The 27,990-nt window shown below is 37.9% G+C and overlaps 2 protein-coding genes across 4 annotated transcripts in view; one reads left to right on the forward strand and one right to left on the reverse strand.

Annotated features, from left to right (window-relative positions):
• The window catches only part of LOC139941635 (poly [ADP-ribose] polymerase tankyrase-like), a 49,345-nt gene extending 21,815 nt beyond the window's left edge, over positions 1-27,530 (forward strand). For all 3 annotated transcript variants that reach the window (XM_071938224.1, XM_071938240.1, XM_071938231.1), the window contains exons 25-50: positions 283-362; positions 847-959; positions 1,593-1,824; positions 3,288-3,447; positions 3,970-4,046; positions 4,502-4,757; positions 5,821-5,979; positions 6,796-6,913; positions 7,279-7,396; positions 7,702-7,966; positions 8,569-8,695; positions 9,120-9,245; positions 9,573-9,862; positions 10,594-10,784; positions 11,615-11,720; positions 12,596-12,765; positions 13,369-13,519; positions 14,209-14,333; positions 14,620-14,698; positions 15,064-15,241; positions 20,705-20,839; positions 21,664-21,863; positions 22,474-22,566; positions 23,073-23,199; positions 24,199-24,408; positions 25,328-27,530. In XM_071938224.1, coding sequence (XP_071794325.1) covers positions 283-362; positions 847-959; positions 1,593-1,824; positions 3,288-3,447; positions 3,970-4,046; positions 4,502-4,757; positions 5,821-5,979; positions 6,796-6,913; positions 7,279-7,396; positions 7,702-7,966; positions 8,569-8,695; positions 9,120-9,245; positions 9,573-9,862; positions 10,594-10,784; positions 11,615-11,720; positions 12,596-12,765; positions 13,369-13,519; positions 14,209-14,333; positions 14,620-14,698; positions 15,064-15,241; positions 20,705-20,839; positions 21,664-21,863; positions 22,474-22,566; positions 23,073-23,199; positions 24,199-24,408; positions 25,328-25,437 — 3,996 coding nt within the window. In that variant the 3' untranslated portion in view covers positions 25,438-27,530. The remainder of the gene's footprint in view (positions 1-282; positions 363-846; positions 960-1,592; positions 1,825-3,287; positions 3,448-3,969; positions 4,047-4,501; positions 4,758-5,820; positions 5,980-6,795; positions 6,914-7,278; positions 7,397-7,701; positions 7,967-8,568; positions 8,696-9,119; positions 9,246-9,572; positions 9,863-10,593; positions 10,785-11,614; positions 11,721-12,595; positions 12,766-13,368; positions 13,520-14,208; positions 14,334-14,619; positions 14,699-15,063; positions 15,242-20,704; positions 20,840-21,663; positions 21,864-22,473; positions 22,567-23,072; positions 23,200-24,198; positions 24,409-25,327) is intronic.
• On the reverse strand, positions 18,421-19,424 carry LOC139941685 (C-type lectin domain family 4 member M-like). Its single transcript, XM_071938287.1, has 2 exons — positions 19,265-19,424; positions 18,421-18,593 (listed from the first exon to the last, which is right to left on the reverse strand). Exons 1-2 carry the CDS (start codon positions 19,422-19,424, stop codon positions 18,421-18,423), a joined length of 333 nt encoding a protein of 110 aa, XP_071794388.1.
• Positions 27,531-27,990: the final 460 nt, after the last annotated feature.

Raw genomic sequence — 27,990 nt, forward strand, 5'->3', positions numbered from 1 at the left:
TCTCAGAAAAGCAAATGTAAGCTCGGTTCATACTATCTGCGAATGCGAATGCAAATGAGAATGTGATACAAATTTTAACGGCACAAATTCAAACAGTTTAACTCCTTCACTTCTCGATCTTCCCGTCCCCATTAAAGTCGCTTGGATTGTTCTGTCCTTCAAAAAAGGTCTCAAGACTCAGTCTCTCTTTTCTCCATAGCGCCTTGCATCCTTATGTAATTTGGTGCTATATAAATCCAGACATTATTAATCAAATTTGTTACATGTTTGTTGTTATAACAGATCAATGCAGGAGCTGATGTTAACATGTGCACCAAAGACAAACAAGGAGACAAAGCAACTGCCCTTATACTTGCAGCAAGGTAAGTATCTGTTTAATAATAATGGTAGCTATTTAATATAGCGCTCATATCGGTCATTAGTGGCACTCAAGGCTTCAGTATTTTCCTGCAAGGTATGAGGGACTACGCTTGAATTATAAGACCTTTAACACCACGTAATGGTTTACAAAATGCTGTAGCGCAACATGCTGTCAATTTAACCAGGAACACCATGCGAACCCCTTCTTTTGTCAATAACAATACACTTGTACAGGATCACACACCACCTTTCATCAGGGATCAGTTGTGAACAGCACTGTACAAAATGGTGCTATACCATCATAATTCTGGTTGAAGATACATGAACAGCGGTGCTACGTGTTCTTGAGAATCCAAGATCATACCGCTCGAATTTGATCAGAGATGTCACAGTTAAGCTGTATAAGGAATACCAACTAGATACAAAAGTGTGAACAGATCCTTAACAATGAACTATGCTAACATTTTCCTTGCATATCTGTTGTAGGACTGGCCTTCATGATATCATCCCAAGCTTGGTTGAAAAAGGAGCTAAAGTAGGTGCTAGAGATGGCAAGAGTGCTAAGACTGCTCTTCACTATGTGACTATGACAGGAGAAGGTAGGTTTAGTAGGGGAAGGGTCTCAGGAAATTTGCATTTGAGATTCTTATCTTTATTTATTTCTAGTAAAAACCACAAGGGAAACTGACTAGGTAATTTTGTATCGCTTAGCCAAGCCCAACTACCAGCTTATCCCCAACTACCAGCTTATCCCCTCAAGCAGCATTCAGCGCAGCGACAGAGTCTAGCATTCTTCTGAAGATGATTAGAGCAAACTGAACGAAATGTTGAGCAGTTAAAGAGCTTGGGTACTTTTTGTGGGACACAAAACACAATGTCCACAGATGTACATTAAAACTGACACTGTTTGAAAATAATGAGACAAAAATTTGTAAATACGTTTTACATGCTAGAACTGTGACAAAATTTTCTCAGAAACTACAGCACTTAATATTTTAAGGGAAGCTTTCTACTATGATTATCTTCAAACCATGTGAGTTTAATGAAAATCTGTGGACATTTTGCAAACACCAAAGTGCCAACACTATGAAAAAAAAGAATTCACATGGTGTGTTACCACAACCTTTCCTCCATGCAAAGTTTTAAATCGTGTTTCAGTGAAGTTAAATAAATTTGGAGTTGAATGAAGAAAAATTAACTGAAAGGATGTTCTTAACTGACCACTTCCCCAGATGTGAGTAAGATCTTGAAGACTGTAAAGGTCCTTCTACAAGCTGGTGCTGATGTGAATGCAGTAGATTCTAAACTACGTACACCTCTTCACTACTCTGTTAACATGGACACTGGTACTGCGGATGTCACTACTGAGGTAGCTGAATTCCTTATTGAGAAGAAAGCAAATGTCTTTGTTAAGGACGTGCGGGGACGGTTACCTTTCCACTATGCATTCGTCAAAATGAAGAAGTAAGTCACACTACATCTGTATTTATGTTTACCTTCCCATTATGTCATAGCCATGTGGATAAGAACACCAGATTCAAACTCTGGTATTTCTGATCAGCAGAGTGTAGGTTCAAGTCCCAGCTGTGAAACCTGTGTCCTGAAGCAAGAGTGTGATGCTTCTGCCTTCGGATAGGACAAAAAGTTGTTGGTCCTGTGTGTTGTGTATTGCAAGTAAAAGAACCAAGTGCACTTATTAAGGGGGTGTTCCTGGTTTGATTGGCAGCATATTGCAACACAGCACCTTGTAAACCCTTTCTTGATGATTTCAGTAAATTCTATTGTAAATTTCCACAAGTTATTTTAAATATCAAATTGTAAACCTCAAGGAAAACTAACAGGAGTAGGTCTTGTAATTCAAACGTAGTCCCACATACCTTGCAGGAAATACTGTAAATGACAGTCTGATATTCACAGACATGGAGACCGTTCCCAAACTGATCCTATTGAGATTAAGAATAATCCTTTATTATTATTTCTATATTACAGACATAGAGACCGGACCCAGACTGATCCTATTGAGATTAAGAATGATCCTTTATTATTATTTCTATATTACAGACATAGAGACCGGACCCAGACTGATCCTATTGAGATTAAGAATAATTCTTTATTATTATTTCTATATAACAGACATCGAGACCGGACCCAGACTGATCCTATTGAGATTAAGAATAATCCTTTATTATTATTTGTATATTACAGACATAGAGACCGGACCCAGACTGATCCTTTATTATTATTTTGATATTTACAGACATAGAGACCGGACCCAAACTGATCCTATTGAGATTAAGAATAATCCTTTATTATTATTTGTATATTACAGACATAGAGACCGGACCCAGACTGATCTTTTATTATTATTTTGATATTTACAGACATAGAGACCGGACCCAAACTGATCCTATTGAGATTAAGAATAATCCTTTATTATTATTTTGATATTCACAGACATAGAGACCGGACCCAGACTGATCCTTTATTATTATTTTGATATTTACAGACATCGAGATCGGACCCAAACTGATCCTATTGAGATTAAGAATAACCCTTTATTATTTCTATATAACAGACATAGAGACCGGACCCAGACTGATCCTTTATTATTATTTTGATATTTACAGACATCGAGATCGGACCCAGACTGATCCTTTATTATTATTTTGATATTTACAGACATCGAGACCGGACCCAGACTGATCCTATTGAGATTAAGAATAATCCTTTTTTATTATTTGTATATTACAGACATAGAGACCGGACCCAGACTGATCCTTTATTATTATTTTGATATTTACAGACATCGAGACCGGACCCAGACTGATCCTATTGAGATTAAGAATAATCCTTTATTATTATTTCTATATAACAGACATAGAGACCGGACCCAGACTGATCCTTTATTATTATTTTGATATTTACAGACATAGAGACCGGACCCAGACTGATCCCATTGAGATAGTGACAATTCTTCTAGAAGCGATGAAAGGACAACAGGTTAACGTACAGGATAAGTTTGGGCAGACTCCATTGCATTGGGCTGCCTATAGAGGAGCTACTATCTCATCAGTGAAAATTATTGAGGTGAATAAAACTTGGGTATAGACTCTTCCACCACTGCCTTATTTCCTCTATTTATATTGATAATAAACTTTGCACTGAACTTGACTTGAACCTGAGTCATCTGGATGAAAGTGCCAGTGCTCTACCAACTGAGCTAGTTACCCATATGTTGGCAGTCTCCCTAGTTTGACAATATCTTTGTTTGGGGTGCCAGTCAGAAATTCTTTAACCTTAAACTCTCATAAAATCAGGGGTCACACCCAATTTAGTGATACAACCAGACAATGGGATCACCTTAAGGGGATTTGATTTGTCTGTGTACCCCCCCCCCCCCCACCTCCCTAACAAAGATATCGTCAAACTTAGGGTTAGGGCCTAGGTGGATTGGTTGGTAGAGCATCAGCAATTAAAATTTTGCGTGGTGCTAAGATTTTTAAGGAAATCTAGACTTTGTATGCCGGCTCATTTATACAATTATTGTAAAATGCGCTTTTTTATAACTTGCTTTCATAATTATTGTTATTATTATTGATTGATTTGTAGAGAGTGAAAGATTACAACGTGAAGGACTGTAACGGTAACACACCTCTAGCTATGGCTGCTCTGGGTGGTAATGATAGGTAAGTACAAATAGTCAATCTTGCAATCAAACTATAGGGAATCTAAGCTACAAACTTATTTTGTTCATTCATGTTAAACTTACCTTCTGTGAAACTTCTGTTGCATGAATCTGTTTTAAAACCTATCAATGCAAGAAGGTATTAACAAATGTGCATTCATAAATGGCCCAGGCAGTTTCGCTATTCTTATTGGTGGAGAGCGCGTCACATGGGGGTGTTTAAACGGTTTATAATGACTAGCTGGAGCTGTTTATAACCCTTATCCAAACATGACACAGTACTGTTATGATTTCTTCTTGATGATGTCATTATACTTTCTCATGGAAACTTTCACTTGGTATTTTGAACCTAACAACCTCCAGTTTAACTTGCTCTCATTCTACTGACTAAGCTATCTAACCATACAGGATTTTAAGGATGAGATCTGTTTCACTAACCATCCTGTCTGTCCACAGTGTTGCCATTATGCTCATCCAGAAAGGTGCCAACATCAACATCACAGTGACCTTTGTTCCTGAAGAGTTAGAGACTAAGAAAGACAGTGACTCAACAGTGAAGTACTGGCAATGGAAGCCGTTGATTAAACCTCCAGTCACACCAGTCAAGGCAACGTTCTTTCAAGCTGTAGTGACCGAAGGATGGCAAGGAGTTCTCTACCTCATGACAGATCGACTTCAGAAGTTTGGTTTATCTTACATCAATATTGTCCAGGTTAGTCTTTATGACAGATAGACTTCAGAAGTTTGGTTTATCTCACATCAATATTGTTCAGGTTAGTCTTTATGACAGATAGACTTCAGAAGTTTGGTTTATCTTACATCAATATTGTTCAGGTTAGTCTTTATGACAGATAGACTTCAGAAGTTTGGTTTATCTCACATCAATATTGTTCAGGTTAGTCTTTATGACAGATAGACTTCAGAAGTTTGGTTTATCTTTCATCAATATTGTTCAGGTTAGTCTTTATGACAGATAGACTTCAGAAGTTTGGTTTATCTTACATCAATATTGTTCAGGTTAGTCTTTATGACAGATAGACTTCAGAAGTTTGGTTTATCTTAAATCAATATTGTTCAGGTTAGTCTTTATGACAGATAGACTTCAGAAGTTTGGTTTATCTCACATCAATATTGTCCAGGTTAATCTTTATGACAGATAGACTTCAGAAGTTTGGTTTATCTTACATCAATATTGTTAAGGTTAGTCTTTATGACAGATAGACTTCAGAAGTTTGGTTTATCTCAGATCAATATTGTCCAGGTTAGTTTTAGTTTAAGTCTTCATTTATTTTATATTTTTATTTTCTAATCTTACTTCTTTCTAAAAAACTACTTTATTTCAGAGGGAGCTGTTTCTCACAATGCTTTATACTATCAACAGCTCCCCATTACTCATTACCAAGTGAGGTTTTATGCTGATAATTATTTTGAGTAATTACCAACAGTGTCCACAGCTTTTCTCTTCAGCTTTAATCAATTAAAGAACTAGTGTCATTAAACCAAACCAGCGTCAAATTTCATAAAGCTGTTCAGCTGAAAATACTGCGTAGCAAATATCTTTGCTAAGCAAAAAATGAATGGGCACGAGCTGCAACAATGTTAACTTAATTATTTGTTGGGGGCTTGTATTAGTTTCTGTTAAGCAACACTTGTATGTGCTTTTCAAGTTGCTTACAGACTTTATAAAATTAGGCACATTTCTCATTTCTTAGTAAAACATTTTTTTACATGACAACAAGTTGTAAATACTTGTGTTTGTCTGATTACCTCAACAGGCTGTTCTAGAAGCGCAGAAGTTCCAGCTCGCAAGTACAATGATACGCAAACATAAAGATGCACAGAAGCTTCAGGAGACCAATCGTAGAGCTCGATCATTACTGCATATCTTATCAATGCATGCTGTGTCGTCTAATTGGTCAAGTCACTATGAACAGGTGAAGAAACTATGGCTTGTGAAGTTTTAACTTTTAAGTGAACCAAGTTGTTGATATTGTGTGTACTTTCCCTGTTATTATGTAATAGTACTCGGTATTAGCTTCAGGCCTGACACTTCACAGAGGCAACAAAGGTGATTGCCCCCTGGTCATTGCCTTGGTGCTCTTAAACTGCTCCAGTAGAAATAGGATGCCCGTTACCAAGGAGAAAATGCCTTGGTGCCCTTGCTCTTTCAAAAACGAAGCATACAGGCTATCTATTGATATGCAATAATAGTGGATTCTTATAAAACTAGAACTATTTATTCCGTTGCATTGATGTGTAAAACTAGTGCAAGTGATGTTTGCATAGACACTGTGTAGTCAATCTCTTATGAGCTTTGGTGGTTCTGAAAAGAACTAGTGGTTTAACAACTAGGCTCGGAATGTCATCTTTGATAAGGCAAGGCCTCTTTCATTTGGCATAGGGCACTTCCAAAGGGCAACAAGGTCAAGACAGGGGCATAACACATAACCACAACAGCTCATAAGAAATACACAGTGTTTCTGTAAACCTCAGATGATTGTATCTCCATTATACAAAGTTTCAAATCCTACTTAAAGCTAGGGCATTGAAATACCATGTACCAATAATATTGTTTAGATTTAATGTGTGGTAGCTGGTAGGTTACAGATGCATGTGCCTGTTTAGTTTTCTATTGATTGATAGCCTATATTTGTTTAACTCTTGACATCAATCTAATGACCGCATGTGTATTTTCTTTATAAAGCGACCCTATATTGAACTCAATTTGTGTACATGTACTTCTATTTCAGATTGCATCCTCTCTGTTTGAGCAAGGTCTGAAGCTGTTTGCTAGAGATGACAAAGGTTGTACTCCTCTTCACTATGCCGCTGCTAATCAGAATGTAGCCCTATGCAGACTCTTTGCAGGTTAGTTCAGCAAACTTAGAATATTAACTAAGACAGGTTTGTGGTAACACCATGAAAGATCAGAGCATACTGATCGAAACGTTGAGTTGTCAACCATTAGTTCTTCTCAAAACCAACACTGCTCAAAATGATTTTCATTTAGTTCGCGAGGCTAGTCATCCTTACTGGCAGCTGAAAAATTATATTGCAAAGGACGTAGCTACAATGGCTTTGGCTGGCAGGCATGCAAGGGTGCCTTTGGCAGCCTACTGCATCGACCCATTATGACTACGGAGGACAACCAGATGTTAAAATTTACCCAGTCAGTTTCCCGTGTGGTTTATTTCTTTAAATTGTTTAAGTATGTTTTTGTTTTGCTATTTCAGAAAGAGATCCGAATGGTTTCAAGAGCTGCTTGAACTGTGCGGACCATAGAGGGCGCACTCCTACAGCAGCAGTTTTCTGGAATCTTCGTTTTGATTCGTCGACTGAGGATGTTATCAAGTAAGATTCATTTTCAAATAATATCAATACCATTTATTTCTCTTGTAATTATGGATGAGCGGATAAGAGCACCAAATCGAGGTTTGGTGTTTCTGATCAGCAGAGTGTAGGTACGAGATCAGTGATACTTGTGTCCTTCAGCAAGACAATTCACCATTGCTTCGTCCTTTGGATGGGATGTTAAGCCGTTGGTCCCATGTGTTGTGTAGCGCATGTAAAAGAACCCAGTGCACTTATCAAAAAGAGAAGGGTCGAAACATCAGGACACTAAGTATTTAATAAACTTTGTTTTTGTGTGTGTCTAGAATCTTACTGAAACACAATGCAAGTCTGAACCTACGTGCCAACATCCCCAACGTCAGTGCCCATTCACCTCGGCATGACACCACAGCAGATACCCTAGAAGCTTGGTACCATGGACCGGTTGATAAATTCACCATGCGGACACCTCTGATTCACTACATCTACTTGAATAACTTTGAGGCATGCCAGTTCTTATTGAAGAATGGTGCTAGTTGTAACTATGTGGATGATACTGGGATGACACCTCTTATGCATGCTGTCAAGCTGGTAAGAGATTTTATTGTGTGTTTTATTTTTCATTTTATATAAAACAAACTTTATGAGGTGTTGCCCAACTCACAAGGCCGGTCAGCCACTTCACAGGGGAGGGCTACACTTAACTGATCCAGGTCGGTCACTAGGGGTTCATTGCTTCCTTCTCCTTGGGCTATGACATGGTTATCCCCTGTCTGAACGATGTAGACTTGGGTTTCATCCACTAGGTGCCTGGCTGCTAGAGTAGAATGCACTTCCTTCCAATTTGCTTCAAAGCAATTTTGGTTAAGTGCCTTGATCAAGGGCACATTGTTGTCAGTATCTTTGAAATTTAACCAACCAGAATAAACTGTGATCATTTAGTAAGGTTTGCATTAACACCATGACACAAACGCTCTCTTCAGAAATTAACTGTTGGTTTAACAACTCTAACTTCAAAACTGCAACTTATAATGGAGATTTGTGTACAGTTTGTTACAGCAAACCTTACTTGTTTAAGGCAGCCAGGTTGGCTCAGTGGGTTTTTCTTCGTGCCTCACCTTTGGACCCCATCGTGTAAAGTTCTTTGACCACGAAGATTTCGTTTAATCATGTTTTCTATTTTATCCTTTCAGAATGAGATTGACCTCGTCAAGCTGCTACTCAACTTTGATTTTGATCCAACAAAAGAGAGTAAAAAACGTCATCAACCCAAGAAACAGACGTTGTCTCTCTGGGCTACCAATGTCTGGGAACAAAAAAGTAATCCAATATTTATATGTCATGAATTTTATTTCCTAAGTATGTCATTGTATGTATTTGTATTCATTTTGGTTTTACCCATATACACCTATGTGTGTTAGCACTGAATACTCAGTAGTGAGTTCTGTGACAAAATCACAGGCATATTACTCGGGTGGGATTGGAACCAATTCTAGAGCAGTGTTTTGCCAACTAGACCACTGAGATTTGCTGGTATCTAGAGGCAGTTCCTAATCCATCATTGCTTGTCTTGGAAATTGATTTCCAAAGTATGTAAAAATAGCGGACAAACTTGACCAGTATTTTGAGAATTACCAATAGTGTCCAGTGCTTTTAAAGGAGACCATTGACTGACACAGCAGGAGCAATTGACTTGAACGTAATCATCCCATCCTAAATCAATCTTATCTTTTGTTTACTTTAGAATCAGGTACCTACGTAGAACCAGAAGATGCAAGTAGTGAGGATGATTATGAAGATGAAGATGAAGATGAAGAAGAGGAGGATGGATCGGAAACCGGTTCTGAAGATGATGGCGCAGCTGCGAAAGGTAAAAGGAAAAACCAGGGAGGAAGCTTGGATCTTATGACAGTTGGGCTTAAGAGAGTGAAGTTCTGGACCCAATTTCGTAAAGCTACTTAAGCATAACAATGATGCTAAGCACAACCTTCGCGCTTTAAGTGAAGAATAAATTTACTCTCATGTAAATTTATTTTTGTTCATGTACCTTAACTAGTAATAATAATTATAATAATAATAATAACAACTAATTTGTCCCTTTTTGTACCATGTTTTGTTGCAGCTTGCCATAAAAGGTTTTCTTTCTTATTTTAAACATTAATTTTTCTGAATCATTCTGAACTCATTCCAAATTTAGCAAAGAAAAAGAAAGAGCCAACGAAGAAGGAGAAATTCCCGATGACCAGTAACTTGGATCTGAATGCTGTGGACTCCTCCAAACAAACGGCCATTCATCACATGATGAAGACTAATATCTTTGGTACCTATGAGAATGATGAGTTATTGGAGCTATTAGTCATGCTGGGTGCTAAGGTCACGTTACAAGATAAACAGGGAAAGATACCATTAGATTACACTATGGAGACACGCTCAAGGAAGATGGCTATTGCTTTGCAGAGATTGCAAGGTATCAAGGAAGCTAACTGGGTAAGAAATACAATCTCTCATTCTCTAGTATATTCAATTTGGTTTTAGCCATATACACCGATGTGTGTTAGCACTGTATACTGTGCACTTTCATGAGCTCTGTCAAATAAACCTCACAGGCATGTTACTTGGGTGGGATTATAACCAAAGAGCTTTGCAATTCTAGAGCAGTGTCTTACCAACTAGACCACCAAGATTGCCCGGTAGCTAGAGGCAGTTTGAATCTTATATTAAAATCCATTTTTAGAGTTGCAACAGTCTAGGGTTCTAATACCACCCAAGGATTATGCCTGTGAATTTGTTCACAGAACTCTAGAAATTACGGCTAGAGTATTTTGGCTAATTGGCCTCATTCTGGTAAGCATACTTTTGTTTTGCTTAGATGTTTTTTGCGCTAAGCAGGTCTATTGAAATTGGTACCAGCTTGATTCAGCATTAAAAAGAAAACTTTTTGTATTACTCTCGCAATATTATATTCAGTCAAAAAGACGTTTTTGGTTTTTTTCAGCCATTGTCTGTTTTGTCACTCAAACTCAGTTAGGACACCCCCTGCTTTCTCATTGTCATTTACAGATTTGAATGACTTATATTTGATTACAGTCTTTTTAAATAATAATAATAATAAATAACATTTGTTAAGCGCTTTCCACAGGCGTTTCAAAGCGCAGTTAAACCATTGGAAAGCCTTTATGTAAAATTGTTTTGAAATCGTCTTGAATTTGTTTATGAAGGTGTTACCCAAACCTGTCCTACATGCATGGACCGATGGTTTGAACTTCCCAACACAAAAGCCAGACTTTGAAGCAGATGCCCAGGCTATGCTGAAGTTACTTGAATCAGAGAACAAAGACACCACCAGTGAAGCTAAAGATGAGAAGGAGAAAGCTGTGGTTAACAAGATGTCTGGAATAACAGAAGGAGGGTAGGTTAAAGGTCAAAGATTAGGGAGGGAGGGAGGGCAGGTTAAATGTTGGGGGGAGGGTGGGTAGGTCAAAGGTCAAAGGTTGGGGAGGGAGGAGGTTGGGGAGGACAGAGGTTGGGGAGGACGGAGGGCAGGTTAAATGTTGGGAGGAGGATGGGTAGGTCAAAGGTCAAAGGTTGGGGGTTGATTCAATCCCCTTATAACTATGTGATCATATCCCTCTATGATTGTATGATTGTTGTCCTCTATGAATAAGAATAAAACTCTGCACTAATGATGTCATGTTTACCCAAAATACCTGGTTGTCGTCCAAACATTCTACCACTTTACATGATCACCACTTTAACCGTGAATACTGTTAGAGGGGCGAGATGTCTCAGTTAGTAGAGCACCACCACATAGTTAAGTCATTTATTGCACAGCTCAATAATGATAACAACTAATTCTTATAAAGCACATTTTACAATAACCGTATCAATGCGCTTTACATTAGTGCCCTGGTCATAGGGCCAATAACATCCCTTTTATGTTTCTCAGCTCCCTGGGGAGTATACAACCTGGGCAACAGTTTATATCGCTCCAAAGACTTTTTCATTCACAATATCAACCTCTACCCTCGCAGGTACCCATTTATACCCCTGGGTCAAGAGAAGCAATTATAGTAAAGTATCTTGCTCAAGGGCACAAGTGTCACGACCGGGATTCGAACCCACACTCCGGTGAATCAGCACCAGAACTTGAATTTGATGCTCTTAACCACTCGGCCATAACACTCTTCAAATATTCAACAAATTAAGAGATTAATGTTGAAATCCCATTTTGCTTTTTAGTGTGGTGTTGATGGATGAAGAGCAAGACATTCCATATGATGTAACGATGACTAAAGTAGATGTCAAGAGTGGTCCGTATGGTATGAACAACTTCTATATTATGCAGGTAAGAAATTAGCAATAAGTAGACAAAGTGGTTTGTTTAAGGCCTTTTTTCCGAATCCACGGCTTTTGATTCGGCTTCAGGCTCCGTCCTCTCGTCTAAAGGCCCTGGAGCATGACGCAAAGCACGAGCAATATTGTCAAAACAACCGCGGGGCCATGCTAGCCTGAGCTGAATCTGGAACGGAAGCCGAGGTTTCGAAAAGGGGCAAAGTTTATGAATAACTGGGACAGTTCATCCATTGTACTTGGTCAAGAGGAGATCACATGTCCATGGTTGAACGTGCAATATAAATATTGTGAGGAATGTTCAAAAATGACCTGAGGAGAATAAGTCAAAAGAGGGCGCAACTAGAAGATTGGGCGCAGCACGCAAATTACTTGTTTTGTGCGCTAGTTTGAAACTTGCATGAGATAGTTGGAAACTTAAGCACACAAGTTCAAACTTGCGCAAGGAGCTACTTTGAGCTCAAAATTGATAGAAACTCAAGAAATATTCAAGGCAAGCTTGGGTTTAACTGTCAGATTTGTTCTCAATATTAAAAAGTTTTGAGGTGATTATAACAGAACATATTTATGAATACAAGAGTGGTGTCTTGTTCTTAAACACGGGCCCTTGCAGCGCGATAAAGGCCCCGCCCCTACTGCCCCTTTATCACATGACCGGGACCCTCATCAGTTTAATCATCACCACTATGGACTTGTTGTTATTAATGAATGACCCATTTTTATTTTGTAGACTGATTAGAATAAAAGGAAGAGAGTAAACGCAGGAAAAGAGTATACTCGGTCTCCACAAAGTTTGCATACTGTTTAGTGATTTGTTTATTACAACTTTAACCTATGCACTTATTCCTTCATTTCTTTGTTTCTTCTTAGATTATTCATCAAACAGGCAAGGATATGATCTTACTATTCACAGAGTGGGGTCGGATCGGGGATATCGGCCAATACCAGAAGACGCCATTCACTTCCAAAGAAGAAGCAATCAAAGAATTCCAGAAGATCTTCAAATCAAAAACTGGCAATGAATGGGGCAATGTCAAAGAGTAAGTCATGTCTAGATGATTAAGATGAACATAAATTAAACCAGCTCTTTTATAGCGCAATTCCCCCCAAAAATGATTAATGCGCTTTACACACAAACAATAGCAATTATAATACACTAAAACAAACAAGTTTTGAGGTTGCGTTTGAAAGCAAAAACTGTTGGGAGAGGATCTTAGGGTGGGTGGTAATGTGTTCCAGAGAGTTGGCCAGAAAACACTGAACGACCCATCGCCTATCCCCTTTTGGGATGGAAAGACGAGTACCGTCCCAGCTCGATCGTAAGCCTTCCCTAGATGGTATATGGGTGGCAATGCAGTCTTTCAGGGCAAGGCCCTTCAGTCATAAGGGACAATGATATTTTATAAACATCAATCAAGGAGTAGTTCTAGCTTTGGATTAAAAACCTAGCCTTGTCAGAGGGATAATCAGACAGAAAAACAAACAAATGCAATTGGAAGTCAACACATATTCCATAAGACGGTGGTTCACAAAATATTTTTGAATTTTTCTTATCAAAAATGGAAAAGAATTATGTACATGTAGTTGATGGGGAACACTCGCCCTGTAATCTTTAAAACTCAAATCCTGTTTTTCGTGATCAGTTTCCAGAAGGAGCCTAAGAAGTACCAGTTATGTAGAAAGGATCGATGGAGAGCAAAAAGAAAAAACATTCTCAAGAAGTTTCAGTTTAACTTTGACTCAACGATCCCATCTAAGTTACCTCCATCTGTACAAGGCATCATCAAGGAACTGGTGAGTTAGAGTTGCTACATCGATGTCTTAATTACCTAGATATGTGGGCTTCTTATTTGCAGGAGTTGTTTGGCAGATTATCTTACAAATGTCTTCACAATCAAGATTAAGATGCAGACCATAGTGAATTTAGTTTTAGTTTTTATGAGAGATCTTCTTACATCACAAGGCCACAGACGGCCACTTCAAGGTGAGGGCAACTTCAAGCTGAGGGCAACACTTAACTGTCACCAGGGATATGTTGCCACCTACTCATGGGGCTAAAACAAGGTTATTTCATTCACAGTCCAACCCATAAAGGCATGGGTATCATCCACTAGAACCGGTGATTGACAACTCAACAGTTCGATCAGTTTGCTCTGAATGACTTCTGGAGATCAAAGCATAACATTACATGGTGCTATCAGAATTAGGTCTCATGATTCAAACGACGTCCCACATCTGGCAGGAAATACTGTATGTTACAGTGCCAGGAACGTCACTGGGTGACAGGAACGTCACTGGGTGACTGACATGTGCGCTATATATAAGAACCACAACTATTACTACTATTATTATAAAACCAGCACTACTTATGATTTACACATGGTGCTACCCCAAACCTAACCTTATTGTATTATTGAATGAACCAATGTTTAGTTCTTCCTGCTAGTCCTTAATTAACTCTCTATTTGAATTATTGCCATCAGATCAAACCAGAGTTACTATCAAGAGGCTTATCAGAGTCAGGAATCGACACAACATTAATCGGCCTCGGAAACTTCATCTCTAGAGATGTTCTGTTAAAGGCCAAAGAAGTTCTGGAAAAAATCGGGTGCAGTAAAGCTTCATTTCTTTGTTTTCTGCCTTTATTGTATTTTATACTTCTGAAAGGTACTGAACATTAAATACATTTCAAATCTTGAATTTAAATTTGCAGCATAATGCATCACAGCACCTTGTAAACCATTACAACCATAGTACCACATACCTTGCAGGAAAATACTGTATAACAAGGGCCTTGAGCACCACTGAGTGACGGAAATGAACGCTATATAAGACGCCATTATTATGGCAGGAAAATGAATAGAATACAATGAGGTTTTTTTGTTTCTTCACAGTAAGCTGATTAAGAAATGTGAAGAAGATCAGCGAAGCGCATCCAGTAATATCAATCAGCAGCAAGCTGATATGGAGAAGGTGAGAATAACAAGTCTTAATCTCAGATCAGTCCCTAATCCTAATCCAAATCCTATGCCTAACTCAAACTCTTGAAGCAATGTGAAGATTAGAGTAACCACATCTTCACTGCGGTGCAAATAAGTAAAGAATGCCTAGTTATGTGGAGTATGCATGCGCACAAGCAAAAATTCCCTGCTAACCTGTGAAATACGCTTGATGTAAGCTAGGAATTCCCTGCTTCAGTAAGAGCCGATTCTTTGCGTACCATAGAGCCATGAAATATCGCCCAGGTCTGAAATCATAATCAGATTGAGATAGTGTGTTTTTGAATTACCACCAAACCTGGACTTGGTCTTGAATTGCATATTGATATTGTCTTGCAGGTTTGTGACCTAAGTAGTGAATACTTTGAGCTGATTCCAAATGCAGACTTTGCTTTTGAGAAGATGTCTCCATTGACCAACACCGATGAGCTGTCAACACACGCTGGCCGACTGGAGATTCTGATTGACCTTGCTACGGCTAATATGATCCTACTGGGGGCACAGTATCAGGTCAAAGGTCAGTACCAAGCCAACATAATCCTTCAGGGTGGGGGGGGGGGGCACAGTATCAGGTCAAAGGTCAGTACCAAGCCAACATCCTTCAGGGTGGGGGGGCACAGTATCAGGTCAAAGGTCAATACCAAGCCAACATAATCCTGGGGGGAGGGGGCACTGGACACTATTGGTAATTACTCTAAATAATTGTTAGCACAAAAAGTGACTTGGTAGCGAGCAATGGAGAGCTGTCGATAGTGTACAACGTTGTGAGAAACGGCTCCCTCTGAGGTTACGTAGTTTTTGAGAAAGAAGTAATTTCTCACTCGAATACTTCAGCTGAAGCTTTTTATTATGCATTTGAAAGCAAACAAAATTGTGCAATAAGGGTGTTTTTTCTTTCATTATTCTCTTGCAACTTTGATGACCAATCGAGACCAAGTTTGTTCGTTTATGCATGGTGGGATACACCAAGTGGTAATACTGGTCGATGACAGTTACCAAAGGTGTCCAGTGTCTTTAAAGTCTTCCTGAGGATGATTTGAATAAAGAGAGCAGAAAACAGAGATTTTGTTTTGTTCCTTGCCCGAATTGAACAGAGTTATTTAAACTAAACTGGCTTTTCGAGGACTATCTTTTGTTCAAACCAGGTACCCATAAGATTTAAGTAATATATATGCCTTCATGTACACAGATTCAAACTCTCATAATCCACCCTGATCAAATAATTATATACAGAACATCTAGATTGTCCCAATTTACATTATTTTAAACATTTTCAGTTCATTATTGAATCTAAAAAAACGTAATCGCAATGTGAAATCAAAAACATTATTCAAGATTTGAAATTGCACAATAACGTTTCGCTTCTCCTTTTACCACATAATATCCCCATTAAAGTCACCTGGAAATAGATTTGTTTGTCCTTTCAAACATAAGAGTATATGCTTATGGACAATAAAACAATTTTGTTAGTAATAGTTTGTCACAATTTATATGTTTAAAAATATATAAAGTTGTTTGGGGGGCTGACTCAGCCTACCCCTTTTGTGACGTCAATCGAGGCAGACTTTGCCTGTAACGCGTTGAGTAAACACACGTGCAAAGTGCATGTACGGTCCAAGTCTACATTTCGATCCTGGCATGTGAATCTGGAGGTTGCAGATTCAACTATTACAATTGTAGATTATTCTTTGTTCAACTCCAAATCATTACAACTTTGAGATGTAAATGGTTTGTTAATTTTGATTACAATTTGATGACAATATCTCTTGACAAGACTGATTCCGTTTGTGATGTAGGTGTTGATATTTTCTCAGCTAATGTCTGGAATTCTCATAGTCACATTACTTGTAAATGTTATTAGAAACAAAGAAGAAATGTTTTGGCTGCATACATGCTCCAAGTGTGCACTTAAAGCCATTGGACCCTTTCTGTAAACAGTGTTGTCCAAGGCCCACACTTTGTGTACCACAACTTCTATATCAAATAACAAACCTGTGAACATTTAGGCTCAATCGGTTATTAGAGTCGGGAGAAAATAACGGAAAAACCCACCCTTGTTTCTGCGCGTTTCGCCGTGTAATGACATGTGTTTAAAATAAATCCGTAATTCTCGTTAACGCGAATTTGTATTGTTTTGCTGTTTTCTCAAAAAGTAAAGCATTTCATGGAATAATATTTCAAGAGATGTCTTTCACCATTGCCTTCTGTAAACCCTGTAAGTTATTTGTAAATCTGTGAACTTTTATTTTTTTTCTGAACCGAAAGGGTCCAATGGCTTTAACTCCTTGTCAAATCTTCTAGTGTCATGGAAATAATCTTCAAGTCTTTTAGAAACATTTTGCATGTAAAGTCCTTTGGATTTTTTTTTTTCAATTTTCGTCTCATCTAACTTCCTTACTACGCCACAGCCTCTTATGCACAACTCAAAATTATAAAAGTCAATTTTTTTCCCCTAGGCCTATATATAATGTTAACTGCTATTACTGGTTAATGATTTAGTTATCGCTGTTGCGCATTTTTCTTTGTGACCCAACGAGCCGTGTTTTATTGCCAATTAGAGGATCTTGGCAAGAGTATTTCACAGGATTGTGCGCGTGCGTTCTCCATTTTACTAGCCATTCTACGCTTACACAGTTAAAGCAGAAACTCGCCGCTTGCAGGTAAGCGGATAACTGTGATAGTAAGCGGGGAGTTCAGCGCTTAGCAGAGCCATGACTCTGGGCTCTGTTCCTGCTTGCTGTGTTGTCATTTAATTAGCCTGTGAGAAAGACTCTGCTTTAGAGTCAAAATTACCCTTTTTTAGGATGGCAGCTGGAGAGGACAAAAAAACATGTACTTGAGAATATTTTGAAGAGAAACTGAACTTCAAACAATTTGGTTGAGATATTCAGATGGATGCCTCCATACAACATTTGTCTTTATGTGTATTAGCAAAATTTACTAAGTAGGATTTGTATCCTTTGCCAGAATGCGCATTATACATACGGTTATTATTATTATTTATTGTTGTTATTGTTATTAGAATTGCTACATGTAGGTGTTTTACAAAAGGTTACCACAAGTTAAATGAGCAGTTAACCACTTAAAGGGGCAAGTTTCCTTTAGGTTTGGTGTGTTGAACCCTAAACAGCATTAAGCAGTTAACATGGTTCGGAAGCTATTTTAAAGGCTGTCTATTGATTCTCGTGTACCTCCCTTAAATTGGTTTGTTTTTTGATTGCACAAAAAGCCTGTATGTTTCACTGGTGCATCTCCAGAAGCAAATTATTATTTTGTTTTCAATTACTACTCACTAGTGGCAAAACACACTCTATAAACACACTCTAGTTGTTTCGAAGGCACTAAATACGCTTGGTATTGTCAAAGACCAGTCTTCTCACTTGGTGTTTCCCAAAATATGCATAAAATAACAAACCTGTGAAAATTTTGACTCATTTGGTCTTTGAAGTTGCAAGAAAATGATGAAAGAAAAAACACCCTTGCTGTACAAAATAGTGTGCTTTCAGGTTTTATTTTGAGTAGTTACCAAATGTGAACAGTGTCTTTAACGCATGCTAAAAACCATTCTTAAAAAAAGGATTAGGAGCAATTCCAAACAGCCAAATTTCAAGAGATTTTAAGGCAACATGCCTGAATAATCTTAATAAAAGTTAGTTGCCCAAAACATTGAGCAATATTTCACATGAGCTACAGTGTTCATACTGGACGCTGACAGATTAACTTGCGTCTGTGGTCACAAGGAATATCGTTCCAGCCTGTAGCCCATCCCTCGGCGCAATCTTCGTTGCCGCCGTCATTATCTGGCTGACCAACCTCCCATCTCTTGTCCTGCTTGTCAATAGTACCTTCACCCAAACACACCCAGGTATCTGAACAAAGTCAATCAGAAAAAAGGTCCCATTACATCTTTGTATAAACAAATATTTTACCTTGACTTCAGAGTCAAAACTGCCAATATAGGCAAGCAATTGCCCGGATCCTTCTTTTCTCTTACATCAAGGCTATAATTGTAATCATTACCTTGCGTCCCTTGACCTCGGACATACAATGAAGTTGAAGTAGCATCATAATAGAAACAAAAAAGTTTTATTTCAATGTAAATTCTAACAAATTATTTGCTGTGAGGCTAGCAGTGAGTGTTTTATTTTGTATTTATCAAATCTTAAAAAGAAAAATTTGTTTAAATGTAAAATATAGTGTTGGTTCACGTGTTTGTTTCATTTTTGAGACACACAAGACTTCCAGAGTCTTTTTATATAGTTGCCTGTAGCTGTAGCAGGTTTCCACATTACATCTTCTTATTGTCCCGGTTTGGAACATAGATTCAACCGGTATGCCCACCGCTACACTTTGGAACTTACTGCCTTCAATTTTCCGCCAACTTTGTCACGGTTTAAGAAAATTGTTGACAAATAGTTCCTCTTACTTTAAATTGTCCTCATTTTCCTTGTAGCATTCGTAGCATTTTGAACTTGTGCTGGAAATTTGTTATAAAATCAAAAAAAATATCAAGACTATGTTCCTAGAATTTTGTACAAACCTTCAACGTCAATGACGTTGCAACCAATCAAGAAATTGTTGCAGCTGCACATATTGTGAAGGTGTTGTAACTCTTCATCAAATTGAGGGACAACCATCACCGCCCCCATCTCAACACAAATCTGCTTGCTCTCTTCCCATGTAACGTCGGCATCATGCATCTTGTAGCATTTTTCTTGCCACTGGCTCCAAGTAGGAGGGCATCGCGGTGTCCCTCCAATACTGGGGGCCTTTTTCCAGCACCGTCCGTTTACAGCAGCGTAGTCAGCCATCATAAATATACCAACAACACCCAGCAGTTTGCTCACCAACATTTTGCAGACCATCTCTTGATAAATTGAATTGCTGCCTGGTATTATAACCAAGAAGGTGCAACCTTGACAGATTTTAACCTTGCCAAGATCCTCTAATTGGCAATAAAACACGGCTCGTTGGGTCACAAACAAAAATGCGCAACAGCGATAATTAAATCATTACCAAGTAATAGCAGTTAACATCATATATAGGGCTAGCATTTTTAGGGGGAAAAAATTGACTTTTATAATTTTGAGTTGTGCATAAAAGGCTGTGGCGTAGTAAGGAATTTAGATGAGACGAAAATTGAAGGAAAAAAAATCCAAAGGACTTTACTTGCAAAATGTTTCTAAAAGACTTGAAGATTATTTCAGTGACACTAGAATATTTGACAAGGAGTTAAGTGCACACTTGGAGCATGTATGCAGCCAAAACATTTCTTCTTTGTTTCTAATAACATTTACAAGTAATGTGAGTATGAGAATTCCAGACATTATCTGAGAAAATATCAACACCTACATCACAAACGGAATCAGTCTTGTCAAGAGATATTGTCATCAAATTGTAATCAAAATTAACAAACCATTTACATCTCAAAGTTGTAATGATTTTGAGTTGAACAACGAATAATTTACAATTGTGGTAGTTGAATCTGCAGCCTCCAGATTATTATGCCAGAATTTGAGCAACTGAACTATGTTGGGCAGTCGGGTTAGCCTTTGTTTCTGTGGTGCCTTGCATTTGGATTGGGTTTTTCACTCCCTTTCTGGCTGCGTGGGTTTTCCCTATGTGTTGAAATTTCTTCGTTGTCTCCTCTAGAATAAATTGGTGTGATGTTCACTAGTTGCTTTGCTGACTAATTCATTCAGATTCAGATTCGGTGGCTAGAGGCAGTTTGAATCCTATATTTTTAACAGCGGGTGCCGCAACGATTTGCTTTTAGCTGCAAACTTGAATAACAATTTGCTTGTTCCAAGTTTATATTTTTAGCATCAGGTCCTACCTCTGTAGGTGCCCCTATCAACCCAATGGACTATATCTACAGGGCATTAGGATGTCAGATACGTATCATGAAAGAAGCATTTATTGTTGTTACTTAGCTGCAAACTTGAATAACAATGTTCTTGTTCCAATCTTGTATTTTTAGCATCAGGTCCTACCTCTGTAGGTTCCCCTATCAACCCAATGGACTATATCTACAGGGCATTAGGATGTCAGATACGTATCATGAAGGAAGATGAGCTGGAAACACAACTCTTACTCAAGCATATCCACAACTCAAGTAAGTTATAGGTTTATTTCAGTTTCATTGGGCTTCAAATCCATGTTGTGTTTAATGTTTTGCGTGTATTCCTAAAGAATGAAAGAACAAGTGGAGACACGCACATATGTCCATCAAGGTTGTTTTTCAATTATGGGGTCATAGGCCTCTCTTAATATTCATTCATGATGTCATGATTCTTACAAAAAAGGAGGCTATAGGCGCACGCCCGACATCACTTGCAGTGGCTGCGCCCATAGCATCGTTTTGGGTTAGAATTGTAACGTACCTCATGCATAAATATTATTAGAGGGGTGTTATTGCTGAAGGGCAAGCTTCTGATAGGCATGACTGCATGTTTTCAAACTGTTCATGTTATGGGGCCATGCAAAAAGTGGAATGGCCTTTTCACCTTTGTTCTTTCTTTGTGACATTTTATACTATTTTTCATTAGCTGTGTCTCAGATCAATTTGTGACTTATTTTGGGGAAAGCATACCCTGTGTGGGTCCCGGGAGTCACTTGGTCTAGTCCCGCAAAACCATTTTCATGAATGTTCACAGACATCAAACCTCATCTCTGATTGAAAGATACATAAAGACAATCAATCATCAAGCAAGTAGGATTGAAAACTTAACATGGTACAACCATTACTATTTAGAGGTTTGCGATAAACACCATGTGTAAATCTCTTTTGAGTCGTGTTGGTTCTTAACCACTGGTTCTTTTCAGAACAAAAAAAAACTCAAAAGAGTTTTTTACATGGTGTTACCACAAACCTCTCTGAATTATCAAGTCAAAAATTCTTGTTTTTAATTTCTATGATTATTTTCCTCTTTTCTTAAGGTGAGGGACAAGCGCCCAATATTGAAGCCATCTTCCGTTTATCAAGAGATGGTGAAGATGAGAGACTTAACTCATGTGGAGTTGATAATCACAAACTACTATGGCATGGCAGTAAATGCTCCAATGTTATCAGCATCTTGAAGAAGGGACTTCTCATTACTCCTCCTGAAGCACAAATGACTGGCAGTCTATATGGAAGGGTAGGTTAATATCGGTGTAGCTTGTGGTGTTTCGTGGCCAATTTGAAAAAAAGGAATGTTCAATTCTCATTGAATGGAACATTCCATATTTCAGCTTATGAAAACATTTCTCATCATTGCACTCATAAATGTGTCATGGGCAAATGGTAAATAATAACAAGTAATCAGAATAAAACGCCCTTGACCCCCCCCCCCACCCCCCATGGTCCTGAGGCGCTTTACAGTGGTTAAAACTGAAGCAAATTAAGAAAAATACTATTTATGAAAACTGGACTCAAGCTCTGATGTTTCCCTTAACAGAGTGTCATGGCACTGGAATCCTTGAGCAAGATACTCGACCATAATTGCGTGTCAGGGCCGAGTGGTTAAACACCAAACTCAAGCTGTGTTGTTTCTTAGTGTGGGTTCAAGTCCAGGTTATGACACTTGTGTCCTTGAGCAAGATGCTTTACCATTATTACTTTGTCCTTCAGATGTAGGCGTAGGCTCCGTGTACTAGGATTAGTTGCACCCATTACAGAAAGAGTATTGACCTCATTGTTCCTCAGGTGTTCGATATTAATGGAGTGAAAATCTATAACTTTGCCATTGTTTTATTTGTCTTTGACAGGGAATCTACACATCCGATACTTTCATTAAGAGTCTTGCATATTGTCACGAGTACTTTGCCAAATCAGACAGGAAGTTTATGTTCTTGTGTGAGGTAAGAATCTGGCTCTTGATTTCTCTCACTATTGTGAAAACCACCGAATTGGAAGGAATTGTTTGTTGTTAATATTTTATATATTTGGTTTGCGTTAACACCATGTGTGTACTTGCTGTGTAGATTTTTGTTTGAGAACTTGTCTTGCTATAAATCTTCTTCCACATTTTCAGAATCCAGGAGACTTCTCAGTTCTAAACAAAATATCCTGCTTGTTAACTTAACCTTGGCGGAACATAAACAACTGGCAGGGACTACCACTTTTGCTTTAGTGGATCCAGGGGACTTTTTGTTATGAACTTGTACTATGGAGTAATTCTTAAGCTAGTCAAAATTTTGATGGGGTGTTTGTTTCTTTAAAACTCCAACTTGAGAGTGATTTAATACCGATGTTATCAGCACGTGAAACACATGTTCCATGGCCATGGAAAATTAGAATGGAATTATTCAGGGTAAATTACTTGATCCTATTTTTGATGTAAATGAAATCTTGTTGAATTATGCAGGTTGCTTTGGGGAAAATGGCCGTCAATCCATCGGAACCAGACAAGGTTGTTGATCAAGGTTTCCACAGCACACTAGGCAAAGGATATAACAGATACAAAACAACTCAAGACTTACATCTTCCTACAGGTGAGTTTCTATTGTGGCTTGTCGTGGCCCAGCGGAGCTAGTTCACCGGACCCAAACTCTGGTGTTGTCAGCAGCAGAGTGTGGGTTCGATACCTGGTCGTGACACTTGAGCAAGGCACTTAACCATAAATGCTTCATAAAAAGTTGGGAAGGTAGTGCAATCTGCTCTACCAGCCAGGCTCCTAGTGGATGATACCCATGCCAACATCCTTACAGACTGTGAAGGGGATAACCCTGTTTCAGTCCCAGGAGTAGGTGGCTCCTAGTGGATGATACCCATGCCAACATCCTTACAGACTGTGAAGGGGATAACCCTGTTTCAGCCACAGGAGTAGGTGGCAACGTGCCCCTGGTGACAGTTGATTTGGGTTGACTGCCCAAATCAGTGAAGTGTAGCCCTCACCTTGAAGTGGCCGTCTTGCCTTGTGAGTTGGGCATTATCTCATTGAAAAATCATTCAATAAATGGCACATCTCCTAGATACATCTAAGATTCAATACATCTAAGTGTTTCTTCAAGATGGCTTCACTCTATACAAACACCAAGCTCTTCAACATCCCTCGTTCTAACTCGCTTGGGGAGACCATTCTTTTTCACAAGCTGGACCATCTTTTTTGGATGCTCTACCACTGAATCTCAAACTAGTGGAAACTCTAGCCAGCTTCAAAACCAATTTGTCTTATATAGCTTTAAGTACCGTCATTAGCAGAGTTATTTTTGTATGTGACAGCCCACGATTTCACCAAACTCTTCCTAACTTACTATTAATCTTAGGATTTAGGATGAGTTTAGTTCCGTATCCCAAGACGTCAGGACAAATTGTACCCTTTATAAGTTAGGACGGGTAACTCGTCTTAGGACGGGTAACTCGTCTTAACTCCAGAGCATTTCGTGAAATCTGCTGTAGGAGTGTCTTCTGACCGGTAAGGCATACTACAATTGTCCATTGTTATTATTATAATGATTATTTTTTTATGTAAACTTGTCCATTTACTTTAGGAGCCTCCATTCCACTTGGTGACCTTGGACATGCCAATCGATACCATCGTTATAATTACCAATCAGACTACAATGAGTTTGTTGTGTACAAGGAGAATCAAGTCTGCCTTCGTTACTTGATTCAATGTAAGGGAGAATCACAACAAGATACAAGCCAAGAAGACAATGATGATTATTCCTTCAAGGATTATGGAACTGTTAAATCCAACCGTAAGTTCTTATCATTCTTACCTCAGTCTTGGAATTTAACAGATGCCACAGAAGATGGCCTCTATGGCAGCTTGGTTCCTAACTTCGGACTAGTCCTAAGAGCTGTTAAAGCTTAAGGTTAGCTCTAAGTTATGAGGAGTAACTCAAGACAGGACTAGTCTTAACCCTTTGTGAAATCAACCCCTGATCTTGGCCTTGGTGCCCCGTTCAAACAATTCCCATAGGATTTAAGTTTTTGCACTTTAATGAGAGTGCCCTTTGATTTAGTTATGAGTAAATTATTGTGCGAGTACGCTTGCTTGCCAACACATATTTTGAAACACTTTGCACAATGTCTCTACTACGCATTTAATTATGGCCATATGATCTCCTCTTGGGCAATTAGAATGATTGACTTATCTATTTATGAATGACTCTTCAAGATCTCATGATTCTGTTATTATTAAGGCTTCGTTTCTGGAACTATTTTAGAAAGTTTACATATCTGAATCTGAAGTATATAGTCGACATAGCATTCTATTGGAAACATATCACTAACTTCTTATAGAAAAAACAATGAAGAAATTCCAATTTCGGGCGTGAGAGGAAAACCATGCAGTCAGGAAGGTACTGAAAAAATCCCATCCACATGCAAGGCTACAGTCCAGGTATTGAACCGGGGTCCACGGAGTTGAAAGGCAGGGCCAGAAACCATTGAGCCAACCTGACTGACGTTTTTTTTGTATAGAGAAGATAATGTAGAAATTCAAATTTTAGACGTGGTAGGGAAACCCCTATAGGGAATCCCAAGTAGTCCGGTAGGGACTGAAAACCCCAATCACCATGCAAGACTCTGGTCCGGGACTCGAACCGGGCAGGGCCAGAAACCACTGAGCCAACCTGACTGACGTTTTTTTGTATTCTGGTATTGATTCTATAGGTGCACAAGTCGGAAGTGATGGAGATGATGATGATGATGATGATGATGACGAAGATGGTGACGGTGATGATTCTATGGATGATGATGATGAGGAAGATGCTGATGAATAAAATCAACACCAATCAGATTCTTATCAATTCTTATCACCCGAGTCATCTTACAAGAAAGCATCTAGAGACTCTACACAGCATTTCTCATCCAGTGGCATGGATCGATAACAGTAAATCATAATAACAGCATTTAAAGAGAATGTAGTTACTCTACAGTGGAATGATAACACTAGAAGGGTGTCTGTATAGAAGCACAGAGCGAGCTCTGGGCTCAATGTCAGAAAAGCCTGTAAGCACAAAAACTTGCTAAACAGAAATGGTTTAACAGCCAACATGACATCAAGTTAACATTGTTGTGACTGGTGTCGCACTCACTTTTTGCTTAGCAAAGAAATTTGTCATGCAGTATTTTCTGCTTATGAGCTTGGTGAAGTTGGGCCAAGGTCATGACAAAAAAGACAACCAGCGGACAGTTTTTATTACTTTAGACACATTTTAAATTGTGTATTTTTAGTCAGTTTGTTGAGTTTGTTATTTTTACAAACTTAAGATTTGTACAAATTAACATTGCCAAGCTTTTTAATAGATGTAATTTAGATAGAACAACTAATTTTCTTAGACTGTGAATATTATTGTTGCAAACTTGTACCTTCTGCTAAAACTGGAAGGTTTCAACTCTGTTAATTATTATTTTTAAAGCATATATAACATCACAAAGGAGGGAATGATTTCAAACATGCTGAAAAAATCTTTTTTATTAATGCTGCCATTTATAAGATAATAATGGAACTTGCGCAATAGGAAATAAATTACCATGCAGAGATCCAATTCATTGAAGATAGTAGAAAAATGGGGAAACCTTTTTCTTAAAGACGTTTGCAAAAACAAACGAAAAGGTAAACATACTTGATCCCTAGTCCAAGGGCCAAATCTTACCTCATTTCACCAACTAACAGTTACTCAGCACCAATAAATGTCTGTAGTTGGAATCGGTTTGGGATAAATAAAAAATATCTTGACTCTGCTGTCAATGACCTGTAATGACGACAATAAATATTGTCTAAACCGGTTGTTTTTGTACCATTATTCTTGCCAAAATCAAATAGCAAAATCTAAATCACTCAACTCCCAACTCCTTGTACATGTATATAGAATTTTAGAATTTACATGGAATATAATCATGTACAATGGTAAATCAACTTGATTTATAGAAAGAAACCAAAACACTGTCAACTTTTTAATTTTCTTAGTTTTTAGATATTTTAGTCCTAGCTAGATTTGTTGTTGTAGAGTTAAGAAACCATTTACATAAATCAATAATAATTTGATTGATTTGGTAGTTGTGTATATAGACGTTGTATTCCGTATTAATATTTGCCTTTAGATTCTACAAGCAGTACCAGGTTTTATCTTCATACAGCAAGTTATTTACGCCAACTCATTACCTTTTCTTGCAATAGCTCAAATTATACACATGGCAGCTCACTTTAAAGAACATACACTTTATTCAGTTTCATAACTATTGAAACATGTAATCCATCATTACCAGAAAGAATATATTTTACTAAACTTCTGGACAGATAATCAGTTGTGATGTATTTTTGATAAATGTGTAAAATCCCATATCGATCATGTTTGCTCTACTAATTCAATAAGATAAGTAGCTTTGAAACTGTTCTCTTTGTTTCAAAATGTTTTGATTCATAACTTGTTCTGGTACAGCATTTTTAAGGTCAGGAAATATTACATATTGAAGACCATTTAACAATCTATTTCTTTATTTAGAAATATTAGATTGAATCATGTGAAGTAACTAAATGAAATAGGAAATAAATCCTATAGATAAAATGTTTTAGCTCTGATCTGTAGAATACAAGCTGGATTTATGGGGTTACACATTTCTACTGCATTTTTATTCTATAACTTTACAATTTGAGAATGTTTTGATAATTTTTTTATCATAATCACATCAGAGATTTAACTCTAGTTTTATTTTCAGTTTGACGATGGTCAACATGTCTGTAAAGTAACTATTGTGTTTTTATTTCATGCAAACAATTTTTCCTATATTTGTGACTTGATGAGTAGATCTTTTTCTGTTTTACTTTGTAAATGCCTTTATATGATGCCCTAGAGTTAACCTGGGGAGAAAACGGCACAAGATAATTTGTTTCAAATGGGACAAAGTAAAATAATTTAGTAAACATTTCTACTCCCGGGTATCTATAACATCAGGTTAGATATAGTTTGGAATGTGAGTAAGGTAGTAAAGCTTCATAAGTAATGATCAAACAATAATTGAAATATTGTAAAAATAAGTCTGGCTTTTGTCTGAGACTTTAAGAAAACTGATACTTGATTTGGCATGTATTGTTTTGTAATTGTTGCAAATGTTATTATTGTGTGGTTTTAGATGTAATTAGTCGTATCTTTTGATGAATTTGTGTTTGTTTCATGATTGTAGATCAGAACAGGACATGTTTTATTAGAGAAGCTGCATCTTTTTGAAATGAGTGTCAATATTGCCTCGTGTTAAGGTATATTTACTTTGTGGTAAGCATGTTTTCTTTTCAAATATCTGCAACCTTTAACGTCAAATTAGTTATTGGTAAG

This window comes from Asterias amurensis, chromosome 1, assembly GCF_032118995.1.
Source record: "Asterias amurensis chromosome 1, ASM3211899v1".
Lineage (NCBI taxonomy): Eukaryota > Metazoa > Echinodermata > Asteroidea > Forcipulatida > Asteriidae > Asterias > Asterias amurensis.

Excerpts from the sequence above, each read along its gene's own strand:
- LOC139941685 (XM_071938287.1), bottom strand. The coding sequence starts at position 19,424 with ATGCATGATGCCGACGTTACATGGGAAGAGAGCAAGCAGATTTGTGTT. Across the intron at positions 18,594-19,264 it reads CAACGTCATTGACGTTGAAG|ATACCTGGGTGTGTTTGGGT; the intron begins GTTTGTACAAAA and ends GACTTTGTTCAG.